This window comes from Semicossyphus pulcher, unplaced genomic scaffold, assembly GCF_022749685.1.
Source record: "Semicossyphus pulcher isolate SPU_LCO1_2020_fin unplaced genomic scaffold, fSemPul1.0.p SCAF_11, whole genome shotgun sequence".
Lineage (NCBI taxonomy): Eukaryota > Metazoa > Chordata > Actinopteri > Labriformes > Labridae > Semicossyphus > Semicossyphus pulcher.
The window spans coordinates 3,415,484-3,440,800 of NW_027211615.1; the positions used below are offsets into that span (position 1 = coordinate 3,415,484).

The 25,317-nt window shown below is 42.1% G+C and overlaps 1 protein-coding gene across 2 annotated transcripts in view; it reads right to left on the reverse strand.

Moving 5' to 3' along the window:
• The window catches only part of cdk19 (cyclin dependent kinase 19), a 60,848-nt gene that overhangs the window by 15,913 nt on the left and 19,618 nt on the right, over positions 1-25,317 (reverse strand). For both annotated transcript variants that reach the window (XM_069656676.1, XM_069656668.1), the window contains exons 3-5: positions 12,038-12,148; positions 10,871-11,011; positions 627-684 (exon numbers count right to left, since the gene is read on the reverse strand). In XM_069656676.1, the coding sequence (XP_069512777.1) occupies positions 627-684; positions 10,871-11,011; positions 12,038-12,148 (310 nt within the window). The remainder of the gene's footprint in view (positions 1-626; positions 685-10,870; positions 11,012-12,037; positions 12,149-25,317) is intronic.

Sequence of the window (25,317 nt, forward strand, 5' to 3'; positions counted from 1 at the left end):
CAATATGAGATAAATAAATGTTTCTTTTATCTTGAAACTTTCAAAAAACAAAGAATGAACCAGAAAAAGAAAACCTTATAAAGTGTTATTTATTTATTTAATATTTATTATATAAGTGATATTTACTTTGTAGATAAACCAGTTAGCTGTTGAACAGGAGCATGTTTACCTAAATTAAAACCAATAAAGCCATGTGCTGTGAAAGGTAAACATATTCAACAATAAAACCTCAGTGTTTTAGTTGCTTTATAGGCGGATGTTAAATGACTTTGATATCCCCTGTCGGAGCAGCCCTGTGCATTAACACAGTGCAGGGGAGCACCCGGCAGCAGCAGAGGATCTAGTTGCACTGAAACAATAACTTGGTACTATAACTGCACTCACAGGGTTTAAAAATAGACTCCAGCACCGCAGCATTACCCTTCAACAGTCCCCTGGCCAGCTGGCTTATGTAACGGCACTGATCTGTCGACCTCCCGGAGAGAGGTTAAACACTCAGCTACAGGACACTCAAACAAGTCAACAGCCTCATTGATCCACACTGTGCTGACAGCAGGGTCCATAATGTGCATAATTTACTAACTGAATCACACAGTATACAGAAGTATTCTCTCAATCAGCCTTACCGATTTTAACCCTTCCTCGTTCAGGACCCTCCCCCATCACCAGGATGTTGGCTGGTTTCTGAAAGGAGACAAAAATCTGTGAGTAACCAAACTTTTTAGAGGTCTTATAGTTTAATCATCACATGGGACAGGAAACACAACTTTATCAGAGATTCTCTTTTCCAGAATCACACACAGCACATGTTGAGCATGCTCAGTGGCCTGCTTTGGCTGCCCTGTTGGTTATTGAACCACACCAGCGTGTCCGTCAGCCATTTTGTGAGAGTGCACTTACAACTGTCAAACACCTCCTGCCCACACTGAAAGAGGTCAAACACACGCTGACACGTGGCTGTGCTAGTCTGGTTTGGGTGGAGGTGTTTTTAAACAAACAAAATAAAGTTGTGGAAGTAAAAGTTGAGTTAGAGATCTAAATGAAAGAGAGAGAGGACCGTCTGACCCCGACATTACGCAGAGTTGCCCATCCACACATGTCCCTCACAGTCAGACGCGGAGGGGGAGCAGGGGCGAGGGGGGGGAGGGGGGGCAAGTATAATGATTGGCACCTAATCATGTCAAACACACACGCATGTTTTCTATTACGTCCCTCCTGTTAATGCAATGACTGAGGTGTGACGTTTTCTGTTAAATATTGATCATCTTATTACCATATAACTTTCTTTAAATAGGGTGACGTATTGTTCGCTTCAGACCCCCCGCCCCCTCCCTCCCCTGTCACTCGATGGCAGTAAATGTTTTTCCTGCTGTGCTCACACATCGGCCGACCCCGACTTTCTCCCGACATGACACTAGGTCGCTGGCAGGAGAAAGTCGAGGTCATGTCGGGGTAAAAAAAATGGCCGTTTGCGTTCACACATGCAGCCCACCCGGGTAAAGTCAGGACATGCTCAGGAGTGCAGTGCATGTGTGAAAACGGCTTCTGTGTCAAAATCGGTGAAACTGACACCCAACTGCAGTGTGTAATACATTAATTCACCTTTTTAGGTCTGTTTTGTATTCTTCAGTTAATCAGATATGGTGATGTATCATTATACGATTGTCTTGTCTATCTATTATTGCAGGCTCGCTGTATCGTGATATTATCAGTATCATGGGTCACGTGTCGCGTTTCATATCCTGAGGAAACATTTGGACTAAAATGTGATGTTTATCGACCAACACTGGACTAAACTATAAAGGGGAAAACTACGAAATGTGACTAAAACTAAGAAGCATTTTCGTCTGAAGACGAAGACTAAATCTAAAATAGCTGCTAAAATTAACACTGGCTCCCGAAGCGATTCCCCTCTTTTCCCCCATTCATATGACTGCACAGGGCTGAATCTTCATATCATTCACATTATATTGTTTATTATACAGAGGCTTAAAGCCATGCATATCTAAGGTCCAGCTGCCTGCTATGTGTTAAATGATTTTGGGCAGAAATGTTCGGCTAATTGTTCTTCCAAACCCTCCAGATTTGTTAAGTGAGTGAAATTTTGGTCTTATTTAATTTATATGTTAGCACTAGTTAGCAGATATTTGTATCTGCATTCACCATACCTGGCTTGTTAGCTTAGCTCAACAGTCTATATACACACTATTGACATATTAGCATATTTATATATTTGCAAACCTGTTTACACATGTTAGCAACATTAGCATGCATCTGAAGTTGTGCCTTTAGCTACTTGACCTATGCAGATTCAATACTTAGTTTTGTTTAAGTTCAAGTTAAACAAGTTTTAGCCAAGAGCAAACTTTGTCTGTCTGCAGGTTTACCTGGGCCGGCTGCAGAACGTAATCAGAGAATTCAAGGTGAAAACAGCTGCATGTGTCTGCTGGATATTAGGCTGATGAGAGTGGAATGAGTGGGCTGTAAAACAAGAGATACAACATGTATACAATGTTCTAATTGCGTGCTGAGAGGGCCTGCAGAGTGAGCTGATAACACTCTGTGAGTTTGACACCTTTTGTTCGTTCCACTGTTATATATATTTGCTGCTCCTGCACATTAAAGAATGTTGTTTTTACCTCACTGCTATTCCCACCAACCAGCAGTTACACCACTTACATAATATTACCGGTGATAAAAGCCGTGTTGTTATCAACTTAATTACCACCAATTATCAAACCAGCAGCAGCACGTCTGCACGTTTAACAACAAAGATGTCACATGTTTTTAGGTGGCCCTCTAACGGATGCTTGCCGCCAAACAGTCTAAGGATTCTCGCTTGGCGTCTGTGTGAATGTGAACCCTCTGGCTCTGCAGACTCAGATCTGCCTGGCAAACATGTCTTGTTGCTATAGAAACAGTACTAATAATGAGGTCTATTATTCACGCCCACAACACGACACGCAGCGGTCAGAAACACAAAGACAAACGTCTCCTAAAAGGCCGGAGGACTCACCAGCTCCTCTTTCACATTCTAAACAGGCCAAACTGAATAAATATATTCAGCCTGAACATCATTTTGTTTAGAAAAACACTCATTACCTCTTGAATGTTCTGTAAAACTGAGTGTCAGAGTCTCTTCAAAATGCTAAATGAGCATGCAGCATGAGAGCTGAGCAGCTGAGTTAATGATTCTAATGAAATCAAGAGATAAAAACTAGAACATGAGCGCACGTGGACGACAGAGGAGAACAGAGACTCTGCATCAGATTGAGTTTCACACTAAAAATTGAGACTTGCTCTTAAAATCATCCAGTGAAATGAATCGATTACACTTGGTTAGTTTCATAAATGGATCGGAGTCGAGGGATAAAATAAAGTCTCCATCCCACTGAGGACCAGAACACTCGTCCTCAGGGACATGTCCCTCTTCCACACAACTTTTTACATCTTTGTCTCCAAAACTGGGCCAGTTCAGGAGCCAGAGGCGCACTTATACAACAGAATGGGTGAGTTAATAAACATGCCGTCCTAAAATAAAAAGGTCACAGCAACAGAGACATTAAGAACCACAAGTCAAGTTCAAGTGTTAAGATAAGGAACCGTGCAGGATTAAGGCAGCCATGCTCTTTGTCTGAAAAACTAGATTTCACATCTTTAAAGTGAACATTACTTTGATAAGTTTTACAGAGTGCCTGATGTGCAGGTGTTCAGGCTGAGCTGGTTCTCTGCACACAGGAATCTGCTGTGTGACCTTCTGATCCAGACTACACTACCACGGTGACATGTGATGTTCTGGCAAACTATCTGCAGTTCTTTTCAAGGCCACTGACATCCATTGTTAAAATTAAAACAACGAAAGATTAATCTTTAAAGTATTTCACTTCATTTCATAGCCCTTTTAACTGCGGTTCTGCCTCAGCGGCGTCACAAAGCTCCGCCATCATGCAGCCTTTGTCATTTTACATTGGACCAAGAAACGCTGGCTTAAAGCCGCCACAGTGTGTGTTTTTACAGTGTTTTTTACGGCAATGCAGAAGCAAAACGTGCACAAGGGGTAAACAAACGCGTGTTTCAAATACACACACACGGTGCTGTTTCAACCTGCCGGCTCTGCTGTTTACACAGTAGCCGTTTCGCTTCTCCTCTGTTACTACCTCCGATGCCGGCTCAAAGGCGGAACGACTTCACCACCATTCCACCTCCGTGCGGTTTGCATAGAAGACGGAATGTGACTGAACTGAACTGGCAGTGTAAAAGGGGCTAGTGACATCATTACCACATGTAAAGTGTGGTGTAATAAGTGGTAGAAAGGTGCAGGTGGCAGGGCCAGGCAGTGATCCCACAGCTGGAGATGACTGTTTCCACAATCCTGTTTTAATGGATCTAAAATTTCAAAAAACATAAAAGCTAGAGCTGAACTTACAAGCTGACATTACTTTTAGGTTGCACTCATTTTAGCAATAGAAAGCAATTAAAGATACTGCAAGAAATGACATCAAAATAAGCAAAAATAATGGAGGCAACACATTCCTACTGCAGATGAAACTATTAAACATCTTTTTATGGAGGCATTCTGTTTTCAGGTTGTCCGTCCGTCCCATTCATGTGAACACGGTATCTCAGAAACGCCTGGAGGAAATTTCTTAAAATTTGGTGCAATTGTTCACTTGGACTCAAGAATGAACTGGGTACATTTTGGCGGTCATAGGTCAAAGGTCAAGGTCACTATGACCTCACAAAACATGTTTGTGGCCATAGCTCAAGAATTCATACGCTAATTATGACAAAATTTCACACACATTTCTAATAGGTAATAAGTGATGACATTTTATACCCAAAAGGTGAAAGGTCAGCTTCACTGTGTCAGCATCATGCTTCATGTTGTCACTCCAATCCAGTTCTTATTGACTTAGACCCCAAAGTGCGTGTATGAATCCACCCTTTAACTTTCTCTCACTGGATGACACCAGGACGGGGGGCGTCCCATTCCTCTGGTGATCCACAGCGAGCTCTTTGATCTGCTAATATTGACCTTAAGGTGATGATGATTGCATCATGTGTCTCTGTATCAGTACGCTCTCCTCCTGTGGAAACATAGTCTCTCAGTGAGGGCAGCATATTTCTCACTGGTATCATACATGTCCCTAATCCTAGTTACTTATAAAAATGAACATCTCAAAAAAATATCCCAAGTTTAGGTAACATGTTCTCTATTCAGAATAATTTGGGATCAATATGTTTGTGTGTTAATTTAGCAAAATTGTATTTTTCTGTTTGTATCACAATGAAAAAACTTAAATCTATCATTATGATTTAAGAGACTGATTCTGGGGAGGGGAGGCATTTGGAAAACTCCAAGAATGACATCACATCACAATACACATCCTATTACAAATATAACAATGTGAGCATTTCTATTGAAGAGTTTTAAGTATGAAGGAGCAAACAGCCAGAATGAGGTCAGTAGCTGTAGTAGCTGAATGCTGTGTATGAAGGTTAAACACTAACATGAGTAATAATTTACAGTATGTGCCTCTCTCTAATCCTCATGAGTCAGTCCTGATAACAGCAGCATCAGCATCTGTGCTTCTGCAGTCTGACTGTGTGGGGCAGCCTGCCATACAGTGCAGTACAGTACAGTACAGTACAGTACATGTGGGTTAGTCTGTATTTACTGCAACAACAGATCACCTTCAGCACTGTCCCCCCAGCAGAGACTGTTGGTTCAGTCCGCTGAGGTGCCTTTTGCTTCGGCCTGCAGAGCTGCTAAGTCAGCATCTTGACTCAGCTAGCCGTGCAGGCCGCTGGGCTTGGCAAATAGCTTGAGGCTGTTACATAACCCTTATGGGGGCGTAGGAGGGTGGGGGGTGGGTGGGACAGGGAGAAAATGAGTGGAGGAGGGGCAGGACAAGTGGGGGATGGGAGCTCTGCAGTGGTGCAATGCAAAGCACATGCCTGATACCTATGGTGCAGAGACGCAGAGCATGCTACACACTGTTATGTAAGAGCTGGAGTGCTGGAAGGAGCACCTCTCCCCACAGCTGAACACACAACAGCACACTATCTGTCTGTCTTCATGCTCTGCTCTCACATGCACAAACAACAGGACAGGACTTGAAGCTTTAATATCATAAGAGCAATCAGAGGCCCAGAGGGCATTTTCCACAAAGCAGGGACGGGCTCACTGAGCAGCCATCTGATTAGTTGTTACTCACTCCCACAGAGAGGACTGACAGAGCGCCAGGCACCTGAACAAAAACATGATCTCAGCCATACAGTTGTAGAAGGGAGACTTAAGGGAGCGCTTTGGCCACAATAGCAGGAAGCCCTGGCAGTGAAACAGCAAAATAACAGCTTACTAACAGCCATACATCAGTTTAGAGTTTGACAATGGAGAACTCCATCCGGCTGCAATGAAAATTGTTATAAAGGGCCGGAAGGCTTGGTGCTTAGATAAGAGAGGTGTGACCTTCAGGGAGCAAAACAAGCCTGCAGCTCCTGTGGGAGAGTCGATGTTGTTGTACAGCAGAGGGATTCCCCCTCCTACTCCTGCTCTTGCCATCATTCAAACCTGGGCCACATTCAAACCAAATGTTACACACAAGTTAAACTTAGAAAAGGACTGAAAAGCTCCATCTTGTCTTTTTCTATGTTGTCTATGTTTTTACATAAATAACATGTCTTATTTCCTCAACAGAAAGCTCCCGCCTGCACTTCTGTTAAGATCGTTCTCTGATAAGAGCCACCCTGAAACCTGTATAAACAGAGACTGGAAACTCCCCTGGATATGGCAAACAGCCAGGTAAAGTCAGGAGTGATTCATGTATATATTTCATTTATGTTTATTAATTATTATTTACAGCTGAGCAGACGCCTCTTCATTCTTTCCTGTATAGAATTTAAATGACATTTATATAGAAGCCGACATACACCCAGTGTGAACACCCTGATGGTGTGAGCCTGAGCCGTCCTGCAAAGCAGCCGTCTCTCGCTGCTCATGTGTGCAGTCTAAGGGCCCGATCAGACAGAACGCGTTTTAGCAGCTGGGGGCGGCTTTTTTGTTTTCAATGAGAGGGACGCTTTTTGCGTGCTCCTTTGCGTTGCAGAGCGCCTTCCTACCAAAGGAGAGGTGGGCCTTCTGTCAGCAGCCAATATAACGGTTAGGTTAATGACAACTATGGTTTGGTGGTTGCCTTAACAACAGTAGAAAGAAAAACCGTAGGCTTCAACAGAAAAGGCCGTGCGGTGCACCTCGTGTTTTACAGCCTGCAAAGCGCACTCTGTCTGATCGGGCCCTGCAGCCACCGTTAGGGAAGAGGGTGAAATGCATATAATAGCATCTACCGAGTAATTATGAGACGACCCATACATGTGACATTGTTCACTCATGCACCATTAGACAGATCAATCTGGCTGAGCATTACAGTTACATGTTTTTTTCAAGAACTTGCATCAGTGCAGGTGTCAAACATTACTCTACAGACCAGAAAAAGCCAGTAAGAGAAGTTTGAGTTTAACTTGTTTAACAGGACTGCAAAGTGTCAGACCCTGGACATTTACAGGATGTATGCTGCATTCAGGTGTTATTGGTATAATCAGAAAAATGAGTTCTTTCTTGGGAAAATTGACTTGAACATCCCCTCAAGTTGGAGAGAAAACAGCTTGGAAAGACAAAAAAAAGTTAGGACCGAAAAGTTTCTGTCCATATCTGAAACATCTGAAACGGAATAAATTCTTCCAAGGCAATTCACCACATGTTATCAACACTCACTCCACATTTCAGCTTAACAACTGTCTGCTTGGTGCTGAAACACAGCGCCTGCAGTGCGATCAAAGCACCTCAGAGGTCACTGATTGATAACTGACTCCAGCAAAGAGACAGACGCACTTAATGCCAGAGAGAGAGAGAGAGAGAGAGCGAGAGGACTGAGCTGGCTCCCTGATGCCTGCAGGTTTACATAATGTGATGTCCAGCCACCGCATGACCTTCGAGGATTGCGGGGATTACATAAGAGTGAAAGGTTGGATTCAAAGAAGATAAACCCTGTAGATGGATAGATGTGACTCTGAACTGCGAGAGATCAACCAGCTGCTGCGCTACTATTCTGTAAGAATGTAAAATCTCTGTCATTCATTCTCTCACAAGCATCATCTGGAAATAGCCTCCAACTGAATCTTCTGACGTCAAAGCATTGATAGTGGTAATCAAATTAAACTTCTGCCACATAATCTGATGTGTTTGGTTAATTATACTTTTCCCTCCAAAAGCAAAGGCAGAAATGTTCCCTGTCTGGGAGTGACAGATGCAGGGAGAGATAAGAGTCAGGGAGCCACACACACACAGATGGGCAGTGGGAGTTTACAGAACAGATATGAGAAAGAAAATTGTTCCAATTCTGTTTTTTTTTTAAATCTCACATGTAACAGATCTGCTGTTTTATAAGAAGCTGCATGCAGACAAGTGAATTGATTTGAGATGCAACTGAAGATCCACCTTCAAACCGTGTTTCCAGGTGTTGGAGATTTGGAGGTGGAGTTCCTCGTATGTTTTTGGCTGACCGTCGGGGTCAGCCCTACACATGGGTCTGTATGTGACTGACTGAGTGAGTGACGGTACTTTCAGAGATAGAGAGGGAGTGTTGCAACAATGCAATGGCGGATCATGGACCTCCACTGACAAGACTCTCTCTACATGGCTCTGGATACTTTGATCGGGGAGTAGGCGGGGCTGCTCCTCTGCTGCTCCTCTGCTGTCCTCACCATGTCCGCAGCACACATATCCAGTGTTAGTTTCTGGTCTTTGTTTTAAAGGTTTCTGTGGGTTGGTCTTAACAGAAAATGATCTTATTTACATTAGAAACGGGACCTTAATTAACACACCGCAAAAACAACCGTATGAGCCGAGACGAAGAGCGAGCGAGGGGGAGCGAAGGAGAGATCGCACCCAAGTTACGTCTGTAACATGATGTTATTTATTTATTTTTACTCACATATACTCTTATGACCTGCGGGAGACTTATGACTATGTTTTTATTTCACTACAAAATAAAAGCATTGTGCATTATGGGTAATGTAAGCACCAGGTTTTGACAAGGAGGAAGAATATGTGGTATAATGAAAGATTATTATCTCTGGTTCTGCTGTATTTAACTGCAAACCTCTTTAGAACCGTCCATCAGGAGTCCTGACAGTGTAACAGGACTGCCATGCTAACGCTCTAACCCACCAAGCCTTTGTAGTTTAACACTCAGTGCTGTAGAGATAAGGTCCATTAAATGGTTCATTTAACATAGTTATTATCCATTATTCTAATACAAAGCAGCTTCACCTGGATCACAAAACAATGAATCAGTCAGACAGAGTGTGCACGTACATAATGAGACACACAAGGTTGGAGTTATTCAGACGGGTGATTTTTCAGTTCTCCTAGAAACTGAAGGGTGTGTCACTGTTTGAAGCTTTCTATAATTGTTTGGGTGTAGCTATGCCACCAGAAGTAACCCCACCAGTTTAACTACATTTCCTCACAGTATAGTTTTTGTACAAAGCTGTAACCTGTCCAGTAGCAAGCTATGTCTTGCGTAACATGGAGGGATCTACCAATGCTACATCGCTGCATTTTGTTTTCACCTGAACTTCAGTTTAAAACAAAGTACTTGTTTGTGGTGTAGTAAATAAAACAACAAAAGAGACTTCATTTTAAAGATTATATTACTGCTTCTTAAGGCTTATAGGTTCATTGTCTTAACCTATGTTTTCTGAGTAGCATAGCTAGCAACATAATCTAGTGTTGTGTAGCTTAGCCCTTAAATAGAAGCTGATAGCTTTTCAGTTAGCTTTCCCTTAAAAATGCTTAAACTCACTGAATACCTTGGCCACAACAACCACAAAGTGAGGCAACAACTTTAGACATGGCTATATTTTAGCATCAGCAGAGCATTGGCAAAATACATGCACAAAAATATGCAATAACACGTTACTGATATGGACCAGATAAGAACTGATTATCAGTGAGCTAACCCTGGCCAATATTTCAAACTAGCTTAGCAAACAAAGACATCTTTATGTAGTTGTAAAATGTACACAATTCTTCTGTAAAAATGCAACAATGTGATTCACTTCTTCTCATTCTGCTATCTAAGAGCTGTAACACACACAATGAGAAGCCCTGTTTTCGTGCTTCTTGCTGACTCCAGCTGGACAAAATGAAATCTCTCTGTAACCAATGCACTGTGGGAAAACAGGGTATGAGAGAATCTCACAGGAACTACCAGAGTGTTGCAGCCAGTGTAAAGGGCAGACAAGAGTCAGAGCGCAGGACACGCTGCTCTTAAGCATTACAATCAAACTCCTCAAGACAGAGTCATAATAATACACCACACCGGGACACAACAACACCTGCAGTGAAATAACACTGCTCTGCTGGTGGTTTGTTGGTTCAGTTTGACAAGGTGCTACTTCACAGAATACTATCTCTTCCTCTAAAAATCAACAGACACAATGAACTTCAGCTTTTGATGGGATAAAAATGATCCAATTTTGCTAACTTTAGTTCTGGTTATTTTATGTGTTAAGAGAATATGGCCTGATTTATTTGGCTTACCCTAACGCCTAATTTTCACATGAATGAAAAGAAGCTTACATTAGCATACATTATGTAGCAGCTTGGAGAGTTTGGTTTCTGTTTATCCATCCATCGCCTGGACACTCAGCTTGGCTGCTACAAAGAAAACTCCTGGGTAGGCCTACCAGTGTTTCTGTGACGTTGTTGCTTTTGGAAGCAGCTCCAAGATAAAGTGTGTGCTGGAGCTGCTGCTGTGTGTCTGTACGGGGAAACTGGAGCAGTGGAGCTAATATAGCTGCTCACCAGATCCCTGTGGAGAACCCAGTTGGCATGGAGGTAATGGATCCCATCCAGAATCTGATACAGGAGAGATTTCACCATCCCTCGGGGGAGCTGCATGGGCTTCTTGTTGGCCTTAGAGGCGCGGTGGAACTTGATGATGTGCTGCGAGGCAGAGAAAGGTTTCAGCTCAGATGTGCTTGTCAGTTCAGACAGAGTAGCTACGACATTTACAAGAAAACAGCTTCTACACAGCTTGGTGCTGCCTGGTACATAAGGCAAACTACTATCTGTGATTTAAGTGTAATGTCATTTTACCATGTATTCTTAGCAGGCAGCTGGTGGTAGAGAAAAGGAATTTACATATTAACACAAGATCAAATGTATCAAAAAAGTGTCATCATACATCACTAAGTCCACACTAATATTTTGTGTTTTAAAATGCATATTTTGTGCTACATTTACGCCGCACTTTCACACCACTCCGGCGCTTTAGAGCCCCTAAAACTAAGTATTTAGAAACGCTGCTCGCCCCGTTAGTTTGAAAAGTAATTTAAGTGTGTATGGGCAGAAAGGGAAGCTTTTTGGAACTGTGGCTCCCACATATGCATCTTGTAAGGTATTATTAATCACATGTCGGACTCGTTCCCTGATTTGTCCCTATCATGTGACCTTTTTCCCGTGGAAAATAAATGACATCAGCCCTGACCTGCAGCACTGAACTCAGCATAAATTACTAATTACAGGCACTGCTGACCTTGTTGTCTATGCTAGCCGTTGCTGTGCCGGTAAACACTTTACTCTACAGGCTATTTTGGCTGTAAGAGGCAGTGCCATTTAGTTATAAAGCATAATGTTTACTACATTATGCTTTATATATAAATGACATGCAAGTATCTGTGGACACCTGTATCTCTTCCATTCTAGGTCAACATAATCTGCACATAGGACAGAGAATATACAGGCAAATAAAGGGTAATGTGGGTTAACCAAATGAGTTGTAACTTAACTTCCAGTTATATATTGCTTTTAATCGTACTTTTAATCGTTGGTATAATGTATATTGCCAAATAAACTTAAAGCACCATTCAAGTTTGTTTAATAGGTAAAACAATTTTAACACTTTTATTGTGGAAATATCCGGATGTGTACACGTACTGTTGTATGTGATATCGGCACAGAGAGACTCACCCAGAGGTCGTGTTCGGCGTAGTCAAAGAGGAGCCACACCTTCCTGTCGCTGTGGGACAGGAACACTTTCTGCAGGGCGATGACATTTGGGTGTTTCAGTTCTCGTAACAGCTGAAAGACACGACAGAGATGTGTGAATAATTTGATGTGAAAACATTTTAATTTAATGCCACTTTTATGTGTGTGGGCACAGAAAGCTGCTTTGTTGAAATCTGTGCCCATGTAATATCCATGTTAAAACAACAGAGCACAGCATTAAATGTTTTCCTGGAAAGAAAGGGCTTTTAACTTTTTATCACTTGGAAGTACAAATTCCTTCGATGTGGTGGCCCAGAATTTACAAAATTATATAATTGCAAAATTTACCCACAGGTTCTCAAATACAGCTAAGCTATACAGTTATTTTTTAATGGTTCTTAAATGTCATAATGAGCAGACAACAGCACACAAGCTCAACTCTGTCCTCAAGCACAGAGACATGAATGCACATTCATCATGAACACTTTCTTGAAAATGATTCTTTGCTGCAGCCAAGAACGACAAGGAGTAATCAAATCAACAACCAGCACGTTATTATGCCTGTAATGCAGGGATTTAAGCAGGCAAAAGTAAGGTCTATGTATTACTGGGTGGTGGATGTATGTAAAATATTAACTACATGGGAGAAAACATTAAATAGAAAACTTTGTGAGTCTCTCAGAAAAAAATATTCATTAACTGCACACAGTGTGGATGTGAGTCTGCAGCCATGTGTGTAATCCTCTTAACAACACGAGCTGATCAGCTGTTTATGTCAGCTAATTATGTCAAAATGAAAACATAAAAAAGAGCATTGTTTTTTGTAACTTCATAAATGGATATAATAAAGGGATGAACCTGAAATAAGTATGGAGAGTTAGATTTGAGTGATTTCTGTTTCAAGTGAACTCATAAATGTACAGACAACTATAGCTGCATTACTTTGATGCCACTGTATGTGTTACGTCCCACCCTAAGGCAGCCCTATGGGGCTAACAACTATCCACAGTCTGACCCAGAAATAACCATGAGACGCACCTTAAAACACTGAAACACATGGGATTTATGAGGGGAGAATTAAACAACCAAATCATTAACTTAAGTCAATTGAATCAACAAAACACAACAACACAAAATCCCTGCTGAGAGGCAGAACCACAGCAGTCCCTACACTAAGAGCAGGTGAACCTCACTGAGTAATCACCTGGGAAGAGCTCGGAAGACAGAAGGGGAAGAGGGACAAACAGTGCAGGGAACACAAACGGCCGTTACGTATGTAAGAAGACACATGCTGTGTTGGAAATGCCACACTATACTAGCAGTACATTCTGATGTGGCCTAAATGTAGTCTGTAGTATGCAAACAAAAGCAAAATGTGCAGTATGCCAAAAATAACCGGATGTCATACTGATTCCGAAAATATCTCCAGTATGCATCGGACCAGTCTACCTCACCTACTGTATCCCACAATTCAAAGTGCTGGAACGTCGCAGCGGCAGGTGAAATGACGGACAGCAGCAGCATTCCAGCAGAAGGGGGCGCTACAGCTAAAGAAGCGGCGGTTATTGTTTACTTCCGCCTGGCGTAGCATACTGCAAAATGAATTTGAAAAGCTCCTCCATACTACAGACTACCACCCAACACAGTATGCTGTATATAGCATGTAGTATGTAGTATGTAGTATGTAGTATATTACGGCATTTCGAACACAGCCCTAGCTTTTGAGACTGAAAAGTGAAGCCAGTGTGGATGTGCCTTAAACTTTCTGTCTTTCTGAAGGCGAGAAGCAGCAAACTCCTCTTCTATAAGAAAATGAGCCTCCTTCTAGCTCTTTGTTTTCACCTTATTCAACTTTTTTCTAATGAATTCATGGCCTCTATCGCTAGTTTCAAGTCTTCTTTCTGGTTTCTTGGTTTAAAGTTTTTGGCTATGCAAAATTAGCATCCCATTAATAACAGGGGTGGCTGTGGCTCAGTCAGTAGAGTCAGTCGTCTTTCAATCAGAAGGTCAGAGGTTCGAGCCCCAGCACCATCTGTCTACATGTTGAGGTGTCCTTGAGCAAGACGCTGAACCCCAAACTGCTATGAATGTGATGACAGTTGAGCACTTTAGGTAGCAACCTCTTCCATCAGTGTGTGAATGTGACGATGTGTAGTCTAAAAGCAGCTTTGAGTGGTCGCAAAGACTAGAAAAGCGCTGCAGTCCGTTCACAGTTATTGTGAATTACAAATGCACCTGCAAACCAAGCAAGCTAGTAACCAAGCTAGCACCAGCATAACTCCTCTTCAGCTCCCCCCTATCATCCAAATATGGTCACTCTTGGCTCTAAAAAAACAAGATGACGACAACCTCAAAGGTATAAAATGGAGTTAAAGTGGCTTTGTCCACTTCTTCACGTGAGTTCAGGCTGAAAACAACTACCTGTGCCCTGTTTCAGCTGCAGTACACCTGTCCATCTGTCTCCGGTGAGCGGCAGTGTTACTGATCTAGTAAGTCAGGTGTCAGCTGAACTCAGCCTTCCTCAACAGTATGAACCCCCCAAAAGATCTGAAATAGCTCAATCCAGGTGTTGATTTGTAAAAAAAAGTCTTAATTCATGCTTTGTCAGGTGTGTCTGCAAGACGAGACGCGTACAAAGCTTTTAAAATGCCTTCAAATCTGTTACAACCACAGGGCGTCTGGAGAATCTCAGCGCTGACGGCCTTTAAGACCTCGTCATAGGAAGGTCTTGCTCACGTAAAGTGATTCAGCATATGCAAATAAGCCGCTGACATGAACTCACATATTTGCCTGTTGCAAATGTAGGTCTACTTGCATCTTTGCACTGACTATGTATGTTATCGTGCCACACAAGTTGCTTTGCATTTGGTCTGAACAAACCTTGAGAGCTCTCTGGTGAAACATAATATAACGTATGCCCTTTGGGTTCAGCCTGCTGTCCCATACAGAAAAATGTGTCTACATTTAAAAAGGGTTTAACCTATAGCAGCAGCTTCAAACAATGTCATCTTCACATTGTCTTTTCATTGCTCAGCGAGCCTCTGACTGTAACAGCAGCTGAAGGCTCTAACGCAAGCTAGCAGTGAGACATAATGGAGGATCTAATGCTGCACACTGGGCTGCACCATCCAAGCAGCCTCTTCTCTGTCTTAGTAACTGGATCATTGGCTTCACCCACTCCCTTCCACACTGTGCCATTTGCTGTTCCATCACAGACTATCTGTAATCAATCATGGCCTTTAGACAGGCCTCCGTGTCTGCAGGGTGTATCGAGAGGGAGGGAGACAGAACTGTAACAAATTTACAGTAAACCCCTCCCACCGGATGAATTATTCATCTGTACAGGCTGTCAGGACCCATAATGCACCGACAGTTAGATGCAGAGAACAACAGTACATATGTTCAGATCCTTGGCTAAGGTGTCCCTCTTAGTTTTTCAGGTTACTGTTTATTTGGGCCCATAATATGTTCTTCTGGTTTCACTTCCTTTTTTGGTTACACATTTGCATGTATGGTGGCTGACTTGAAAGATGTTCTATTTGTGTCATTTTGTAAACAACAAGGGAACTAAATGATACAAAAGTGCAGAGAAAAACACACCTGCCTGTCATGCACCAATGCCAACCTGCAGCTTGATGATTCTCGTACACTCAAACAGTAACTACAGCTGAGTGAGTACCTTGTGGTCTTGAAAGCAGGTCATCAGCTCACAGGGAAAGGCTCTCATTTCAGAGAATCCACTGACACAAATCCCGAGTTACACGTTAGAGCTGCTCTCTTACAGACTCTCAAACAGGCCCGGGCCGGTAATACTTACCTGATTTATCATGTTAAGCATCTTAAAGTGTCTAAAAAGGCTCTATAAACTATTGTTTTGCTCTGGTCTGCAGTCTAATTTAAACTCAGCTAGATAAGCTGATGTAATTGACCCAGACTTTACTAAGGTCAACTATAGTATCACACAATGCTAACATAATGCTGTTTAGCAGGTATCATGTACCATGTTTCCCTGTTTAGTTTAGCACATTAGCATGCATTTGCTAATAAGCACTAAACACAAAGGCTGTGTCAGTTTGGTAAAGCGACATTTTAAACTGTGACCTAATGATGCTGCTGAATGAAAAGCAAAGGGCTTCATGACTCAGGTGATCCAAAGAGCTCATTGTTTTACTTAAAAGCTTATTATTCTTATTTATAAAGCCCTTACTGGACACCAACCCATCATGCATCACTTCCTTTTTAATCTGATCTAATAGTAATATGACTTGTTTAAGTGACCGGCTAATGTTCCAAGTCCCTCTTGCAAACTCTACATTTTGGAAAACGTCTTTAACTTTGTGTGCGGTGCACACTTGCAACATTTTACAACACACATTACAACCCAATGTGTCAATATGCTGTTTTAAATACTCGTTGAACATCATTGATCATCTGGTTATGATTTGGCGCTATACAAATAAAATTTGATTGATTTGATTTGATTGATTGAAAACGAGGGAATATAAGGAGTAAAATAAAGGTGAAAAAGATTTAGCAAAATAAAGTTAACAAATAATTTCACACTCCGCACAGTTGTATTTCATGTTTTGTGTGCATGTGCAAAAACTTTGCATGCAAGTATCTAAATGTGTGAATGCGTAAAAAAGAATTGCCCTCACACATTCAAGTTTGTGACTGTGTAAAAAAGTTTCACAGATGTAGAAATATTTCGTGCTCACAGAAAAGATTTGCAAAGTGTACAAAGTTTATGAAGCTGTAAAAACTATTTGCCTGTGGATTTGTGCCACAATTTTTTCAACTTTGAGATTTCACAAAGTTACAGACACACACATTTCTTTCCTATGTGCATGTGTGAGTGACAAGCTCAGACACTTTTTTCATGCACACTAAACATAAAACACAGCTGGCTGTGAAACTATTTGTAAACATTATTTGTGTGAGCTTCAAATCTTTTTGACCTCAATTTGACCCCACAGAAGGCATGTAATGATTCCTCAGGATGTAAATAAACGTTGATTGAATGAATGAACCATTGAAACAGTTTTTGTATCAGGACACATTTGAACTGAAAATCTAACGGTTGTGTCCTAACACAACATTCATCCAGAAGTTAATGTCATGCTACGTCAGACAGGCAGTCTTAAGAAGTCACGAGAAGCTTTTCTGCTGTCATATTGTACAAACTTTATTGAGACGACTAAACGGACACAATAATCCCCTTTGTGTGAATAGATTTAATATTGAAACTTAGACTTTGAGTATGCAGGAGAAACCTAATTCCTCAAAGACCCAGTAAGTGATTGTGCATGACCTTTTTAGTTATTGCGTCATCAAAATTAAAAGCATTTCCTGTAAGAGGAAGTAGTGACTGTGTTTCCCTGTTAAAACCTGTGTCACTCTTCCTCTGATTTTTAAAGTTGGAAAACAGACCTGAACACCGCTCCCCCGAGCCAACACGCTCTGATGATCTCAAATGGTCTGAATCATAAAGATAAACTTGTGCCACAACTAAATCAAGTGTGAAGCAAAGATGTTTTATTTCTGCTTTAGCTGTACCCAGCGACAGAAGAGGACGGTGGCAGATGGAGACGACAGGACTTGTGTGCAGGCTGTTTGATTTGGCCTCTGGATGTGGAAATGAGGTTTGTGTTTAATCACAACCTTGATCCACAGGATACAAAGAGGCATTGTGGGAATGAGCCCAGGGCTTAGGGCTTGTACACCCCAAGCTCTATGGCACCACTTCCCTCCATCAGAGCTGTGTGCTGGACGAGACAGACCCACTGAGACTCACTGAGGCTCACTGTGGCACGGATACCACGTCACACACCAGCGCTGAGTGAGAGATCAAACGCGTTTAACCGGTATCACTTTGTTCTTATACGATGCTCCAGGTTTAAATCCCACTGTTTGCTTTTCACACGACGCTGTCATAACAGTTTGAATGCAAACTTGATATTCTTAAACTCATATTAAAACAAACACTGTATTAGTATAAAAGGGTAAGCAAGGCAAGGTAAGGCAGCTTTATTTATACAGCACCTTTTAAAAACAGATGAATTTTAAAGTGCCTTACAGGGGGAAAACTAGAGTCAACGTCAGGGCATGCCAATCATGGAGACCTTCGATTGCTTTTGAAAATTGATCAAAACAGACCCACAACTTATTGTTGTCATACCGGCATAATTTGCCGTTTGGTTACGAAGCACAATGCCGGAGTCACGCAGTGTATTTATGTTAGAGCTAGTCGGCTAACCTTAGCATGCTCGCTAACGTATGACAACCAAAATACTATCTGAGTGTGTATGTCAGTGTTGTCAGTCTAGCTTGACAAATAACTTTGCCACCTAACATGATACTAACTGATGATAAACAGTGTTGATTTTGGACAACATGATGCCGGTCAATGAACACGTCTCGTCAGTGAAAAGTAAACAGAGCCGGTGAGTTCAGAGACTGAGCATGCTCAGTTTCCTGTCTCTTCACCCCGGATGCTCATTCATGCATGCGAGTGTCCGTGCGAGCGCGTACAACAAGGTTGACTGCAGTTCCCTCAACGGCCGGCCATGTCGCTAGGAACGAGGATTTTCTGAATGTTACATATAGCACCTTTAAGTGGTGGTTTTTAACAAAACTCTCATCCTGCTTTCTTTAACAGTCACATGTATCACTCACTTTAAATGTTTGCCCTGTAAAATGTAAACAAAGGCAGCGTGCAGCTAATCGCCTCCTCTGACACCTACCCCCCCCGCCAGCAGATTCAGACATCAAAATAACTCTTTAGAAATAATCAGTCTTGTTGCTGATGGTCTGGTCTGCTTTCGTAGCTCATATAGAAGCATCAGAATTAATTTCAGTCTGTTTCACAACCCTTAGAAACTCCTCACAGGAGTTTTAATGTCAACCAGCCGAGGTAAGTGAGATGCAATTCTTCAGTCATGACTGAATAGTTAGAATACTGTTGAAAAGAGGTTCAAACACTCTCCAAGTCTGAACAACTTGAGAGAAACAGAAACCTGAGATTGTTTGAATGAAATTATTAACTGATTATCAAAATCATTAAAAAAATCTATGACCTGTTGCTTGACTCATTGTTTCAGCCCAACCATAAACACACACTGCCTGAATGAACGTTTCATGTCGTCACAACATGACACTAAAAAGCTCCCACGTTCTCGTGCTCATCAACAAGCGGCACATTATTTTTGTCTGCACGTGTAAAAGCTGTGGGACTGGTGGGACTGCTGGTAGAATGTGCGGGGCAGTAAGCAGCTACGCCTGTCTGTGTGTAGGATAAAGTGTCACAGAGAATAGTTGGCTCCTCTTTTGTTTGTTCTTAAGCAAAAGGAAGCACAAGTATGCAAAGCGGGGACACGATTTCACACTGTGATCTGCAGCTTAGTAGTGCAGGGCATTTTTACAATAATCAGCTTGTTTCACGGTATTTATTTATTTTTTTCATGTCTTGGTCTGTCAAAGGTTGAAATTGGGGGGGGGGCGATATGACCTTAAATGTATATCTATTAATATTTCTTTTCCGTTTGGCAGTATCAGTTTTATATAGCAGTATTACAAAAGGAAAAGGTACTCTTCTCAAAAGATGGTTCTAGCTCTTTTTGCTCTATTGTCAATGTAAGGGAACACCTCAATGTGTTATCATGTACATATAAACAATTAACAATTACACAGAATATTATTTGGGACTTTAAAGTCTATTTTCTATTATACAAAACAAAAATGTTTTACCACACTTAGTTCAGCGACTACAAAAAGACTTGTGTGCTGCAGCTGGGTTACTTATCATCTACCGTTTCTAACGGTGTTTAAATGTCTGTTTAATCAGCGTGACCGGCCCTGTGACAGTAACTTTTGCAAACGAAAACTCACACATCCGTTCATGTGGCCACAGCGTTAAACAGCACCGGGACGAGGTTCCTCTAATAATGGGGACACATCCACTGATAAGCCGACTCACTGCGCGACACTGCGCGTCTGACTCAATCACCCCGCTGACATTATATATGACGCTGCAACGTCGCGCGCATGTTTACAGGCAAGTTGCACACACTCTGCAAGCAGAGCGTCAGGTATGTGCTCTGCGGAAGAGATGCACTATGTGATGTCAGACAGACTTTTCCTTTAGATTAGTACAGACCAACAGGAAAACGTGTACGAAAACCAAAACGTTTTGAGTTCATCACGTTATTGACGGTACTGCAAAATGCATGTCATGGCAGAACGTGACACCGGTGATGGTGTGAAACCGGTACAAAGTGAAACCGGAAGTGCTCCGGCTCGCGCGCGATTTTCATTGCGCAGCGCTTCCTCGTCCGGTGTGTCCCCGGCGTTATTCCTGTCAGATTTTCATTAGATAAACATTGAATTAGTGAAATTCAGTGACCTCTCTCTCTCTCTCTCTTTGTCAGGTTGAAAAAACAAGCTGTCGTCTCAGCGCTGCCCCTAGAGGCCTGGAGACTTTCATCTTGTTGATGATCAGTATTTTTCTAAGCCCTTCATTTGTTGTGTGTTTTTGACTTTGTATCATTATTGTATTTAATGTGTGATTACTAGTAACTTATATTTTCTGCTTTGTGCAGCAGTTTTTCCCTAATTGCTGTAAGTTTCTCTGGTTTTTGGATTTTCATACGGGTTTTACATTTGCAATGTTTTATGTTATGTGCTTTTGTCGTGCCTTTGCCCTTCTCTTATTGGATTTATAATTCTGCAATGAAGTGTAACCTAACAATAATTAAACTATCTGCAAGAGGGTCCATGCAGTAACAGCTAGCAGTCCACAAAGTTGCAATCCTGGATATGAACCAATGAGTCAAAAGAATCAGACTGGCAGCTAGTAAACATGCATGTAAAGACAGCAGACAAGCAAACACTGCAAGCCATGCTAATCGTGTAAGCAAATGTTAGTAAGGAACACTAAACATGTTTGTTAGGCCTCAAGGATACAAACAAAGCTATTTAGAGTGTATCACTGAATGTACCCACAGTGTTTGTTAACATGACAACACCACAGGGACACCCTCAGGAAAAAAGAAACAGGAAAGAGGAATCGAGTTGCATTTTAATCGATATAAAGTCACATCTGCATTTATTAAGGAATTCACCAGGGCTGCTTGATAAAAGTGCACGAGTCACACTAGGGCTGAACAATTCATTAATATGGGCTACTGCAATTATCGAATCACAGGAGGTGCCATATTTTAGAAAGGGTGAAACGTGTGTTAAAGAAACATTTAAATTTAAATATTGTGCTGCAGAGATGCTCCGGCCTACACAGCATACAGACGAAAGTACCAAATATCTTCACTGGGTACGGATCCCTGCAGAAATCACACCATAATCACTCATTCATATTTGTCAATGACAATGAGAATAATGATGAAAAAATTATCATTCCCTTCAATATCACAAATCATATCGAAATCACAAGATAAGTCAAAATAATCGCAATTAGATATTTTTTCAAAATCGTTCAGCCCCGGTTCAAACCATCGGTCAGACGAGAAAAACCCAGCGACGACTCGTCTTCTGTCAGTCTGATCTCTGCACGAGACAAGTTACACACCAAGTTCTCCTCCGCCCAAAAAAACAGACCTAAAAAAGATATAAGAAATAAAACTGAATTAAGTAGTTTCACGTTAGAAGTTTTTCCAATGTTGTTTGGCCGGACTGCAGGGGCTGCAGATACTAATTTTAGCTAGCCTGCGTGCTAAAATCCCTTTCTGACTTGAACTATACCCATAAGAAGGATGTTACTTGAAAGAACAAGAAAGAGGAAATGTTTTAATGTCCAGATAAAAGCCGTTGTACATCTCACAGGGAAGAAATGATACTCAAGCAGGCTGATGAATGAGTTTGGTGCTGAACTCAGGAAAGGGAACCAATCGTGGACGCTTCTTTGTAAGAGCTAAATCCAACCTCAGAGTCCTCTGACATCTAACAGACATGAGCTGTGTTTACAAGCAGCCTGCAGTCTGAAGCTGTAAGACAGGTCACACATGGATATTGTTGGCACTGTTAAATATGGGTGACGAACCAGTTTTCTGCTCACTGAGGTAAGTTGCTGCATGTGTTAGACGACGCCATGGCAGTGAGATTCCCGTGTTGTTAATAGTGACACTGTTCAGGTCTCACATGACGGCAGCACAGATCAGACGATTTTCTAAAGCCATCTGATGCTGTGTGCAAAACATACACTTATCTCAGCTGTAAATAAATATATTTGACAAGGACTTACATGATTAATTTTCAGTGTTTGCAAGCTGCTGGTGTAACAACATAAAACAATCAAACCCAGTCCTGGGAAAATGCCACGACAGGCCATAATCACACGTCTGTAATCCGGCCTCAGCCAGCTGGGTGCCCTCTGGGAAAAGTTTCCATGTGCAGCAAATCTTGTGACTCGCTTTTATGCACTATTAGACAAAGTCCATTCAGGCCATTCTTCAACATGTGCAGCGATGGAGCGCACACTGTGGGCAGAACTGTTTTCTGCTACAAAAACAAACACTGATACATACACAACCGAGCACCAGCTTCTACAGCAAGAAGACACAGATCATCACGTTTAAACTGGTGGTGACATGAGAGCGAAGAGGCCAGAGTACAATGATGGCAGGAATAAAAGACCAGGCTGTTTGTCGGAGTAAAATAGGTCATGTTTTTGTAAAGGCCTCAGAGAGAAGCACTCACTGGACGGGCTCCAGATATCCTCAGCTAAGCCAGACTCGGGCCGGCGCTGCCAGTCCGGCTTTAAAGAGGCTACTCAAGACCCGAATGTGTTCCAGGTCAGTGATCAACACGTAACACTCAAACGCAGCTCCTGGGATCGAAACTGAAAATCAAGCAGAGATGGTTTCACAGTCACAGGTTAGAGTCAACTAATCTGTGCGATGTTACCTCCTCTGAGACGCTTAGGTTCAAATCAACGTGTTTGTAACTTTGTAGTAAAAATTAATTTAACATGCCATGCATTTTTTCCACACGGCCTCCTTAGATTTCTGTAATATGCCTTTGAGTGTGCTGACAAGAATGTCTCATTGCCTTTCCCTTTTACACGACTTCAGAACAAAGCAGAATGTAAGCATACAGTCACTTTCACCTTTCCGATGAATAACCAGTGTTAACCCTTCGCTAAGTCCCGCCCCCCTTGGTTACTGTTGCTACGCCTGTCAAGCTTTTGCATCGGCATGTAAATATTATGGCGTTTTCAACTATAAAAGTGAGAGATGTTCCGAGGGAAATAAAAGCACATTTCTGGAAAAATAGTTCCCAAATATCAGAGAGAAGAGGACAGAAAGGATGTCAACACACATCTGAAAGCTACGTCCAGAATATAATGTGTCAGCGGAGAGTTGAGAATGAACAGGACATAAACATCGAGGCAAAAGCTCACCGGTCCCAAAGCAAGTGTCAGGCACCCCACGTCCTGACAATTCATGTTAAGGACAGTCATATACAGGAACAACAGTGTTCTCGCACAGCAGGTTAAGTCAATATATTGTTTTATTTGAATCTAATGTTTAGTTATGACTCCCTATAACTTTCATTATCTAACATTTTCAGCCCATTGCTAGCAAAACTTAAAGCGCGTCATTGCTCACTTATTGCTCGCATATCGTGGGCTTGATCCAAACACTGGATCTCCTGAAGGCACAACAGGAAAGCCCAACAACATCCTGTACAAGTTTGCCACAACATTGGCACAAACCAAATCATTGCCCCAGTTGCTAACGTAGGATTGGACAGTGGCCGTTCAAGGGAGGGGCTTAGCGAAGGGTCAATTAACAGTTTATTTTATCATCAATTGTTTTGACAGATTTCCAGAGACCTTGCACACTGGAAACACTCCTTAATAGGTTTTCTGTGCGACACTTCTTTACGAACTTCATCCATGTTAATCGTTAGACAGCGACCTCTAGTGGCCATATGAGCTATAATGGGATAAACGCTGAAGGTCACATGACATAGCTAACATGACAAGACTATTACTGCTGTTTGTGTCCGGTGTGCAACCCAGATTTAAAGATGACTTCTTTAAAGGTACTTTTTAACGTCACTTCAGTATGCAGGCTAACCCACCCACCAATGTAATTTTACTACAAGGTGTAGCCTACCATTTTTAACCCAAACCACCATCGTTTGTCTAAACGTTTGATTCATACTGCATGTAGGAAGGAAGTGACCTCAAGCTGCCTCAGTAATTATGAGCTGAGAAAATGCCGACGTGTGATGATGATTGATAAAGACGATGAGGGTGGCGGTGTGGCTCTCATGGACGGGCCAGACCAATACAGGAATTTCAAACAAGAGCCTGAAATCAAAGTCACGTGTAAAACCACAAGTCGACTTTGACTTCTCTGAAGGTACCTAACCCACAAACGTGATTTCACCAAAGTGAGTAGCTTACGTGTTTAAACCCAAACCACAATCTTTTCACAGCTTTAGAAGCTGAACAAAGTAAGTCTTGTGTCTAAACCAAACCAAACTGGGAGCCTTTTCACAACCCAAGCCAGGTTTACAATGGGTTCTTTTGGTACAAACATGTTGCCTGCCGGAAGTTGGGGCGCTGTATGTATGTATGTATGTATGTATGTATGTATGTATGTATGTGGTTGTATGTTGTTGGAGGACTTGTTGATTTTTCCACACTAAAACAAGGCGAATAAAAAGCCCTTGGAAAACAATTACGATGTTTTATAACTATTTTTATTGAATGAAACATACAAGTTGCATTCAGGAAAACTCAGTTCTTACGTTTTGGCTGTCTAAAACTCAAACTGATATAAAACTGAATCCAAACCACAGTTCTCACTGGTTTAAAGAGGATTCTAGCCACACTAAATAACCTGTGTAAGTCTCATCTGTGGGTTCAGGATCGACCTTTGTCTTCGCAGCGTCAGACCAACAGGAGGGAGACGATTTGCACCACACGCAAAGCAGCGCTGCCGGATCATCCAGCTCCTGAGGACTGATTAATGGCTTCTCTCGTGCAGCTGGACAGTAGCCGGTCGATCAATCTGCTGCAGGCTGCTCTCTGCCTGCCACCGGATAGAAACAAACAGTGCAGCTCTGTCTGCAGGGAGAACATGCACGCCAAGCCTTATCCCTGCAGAATGCACAAAGTGACGTCCACGGGCACAGAGAGACATCAGTGCAGTAGCAGCAGCAGCCATTTGGTGTTATTTACAGACAGATACTGCTGACTCAGATGTGTGCAGGCTGCAGCTTCAGGATGGTTTATTAGA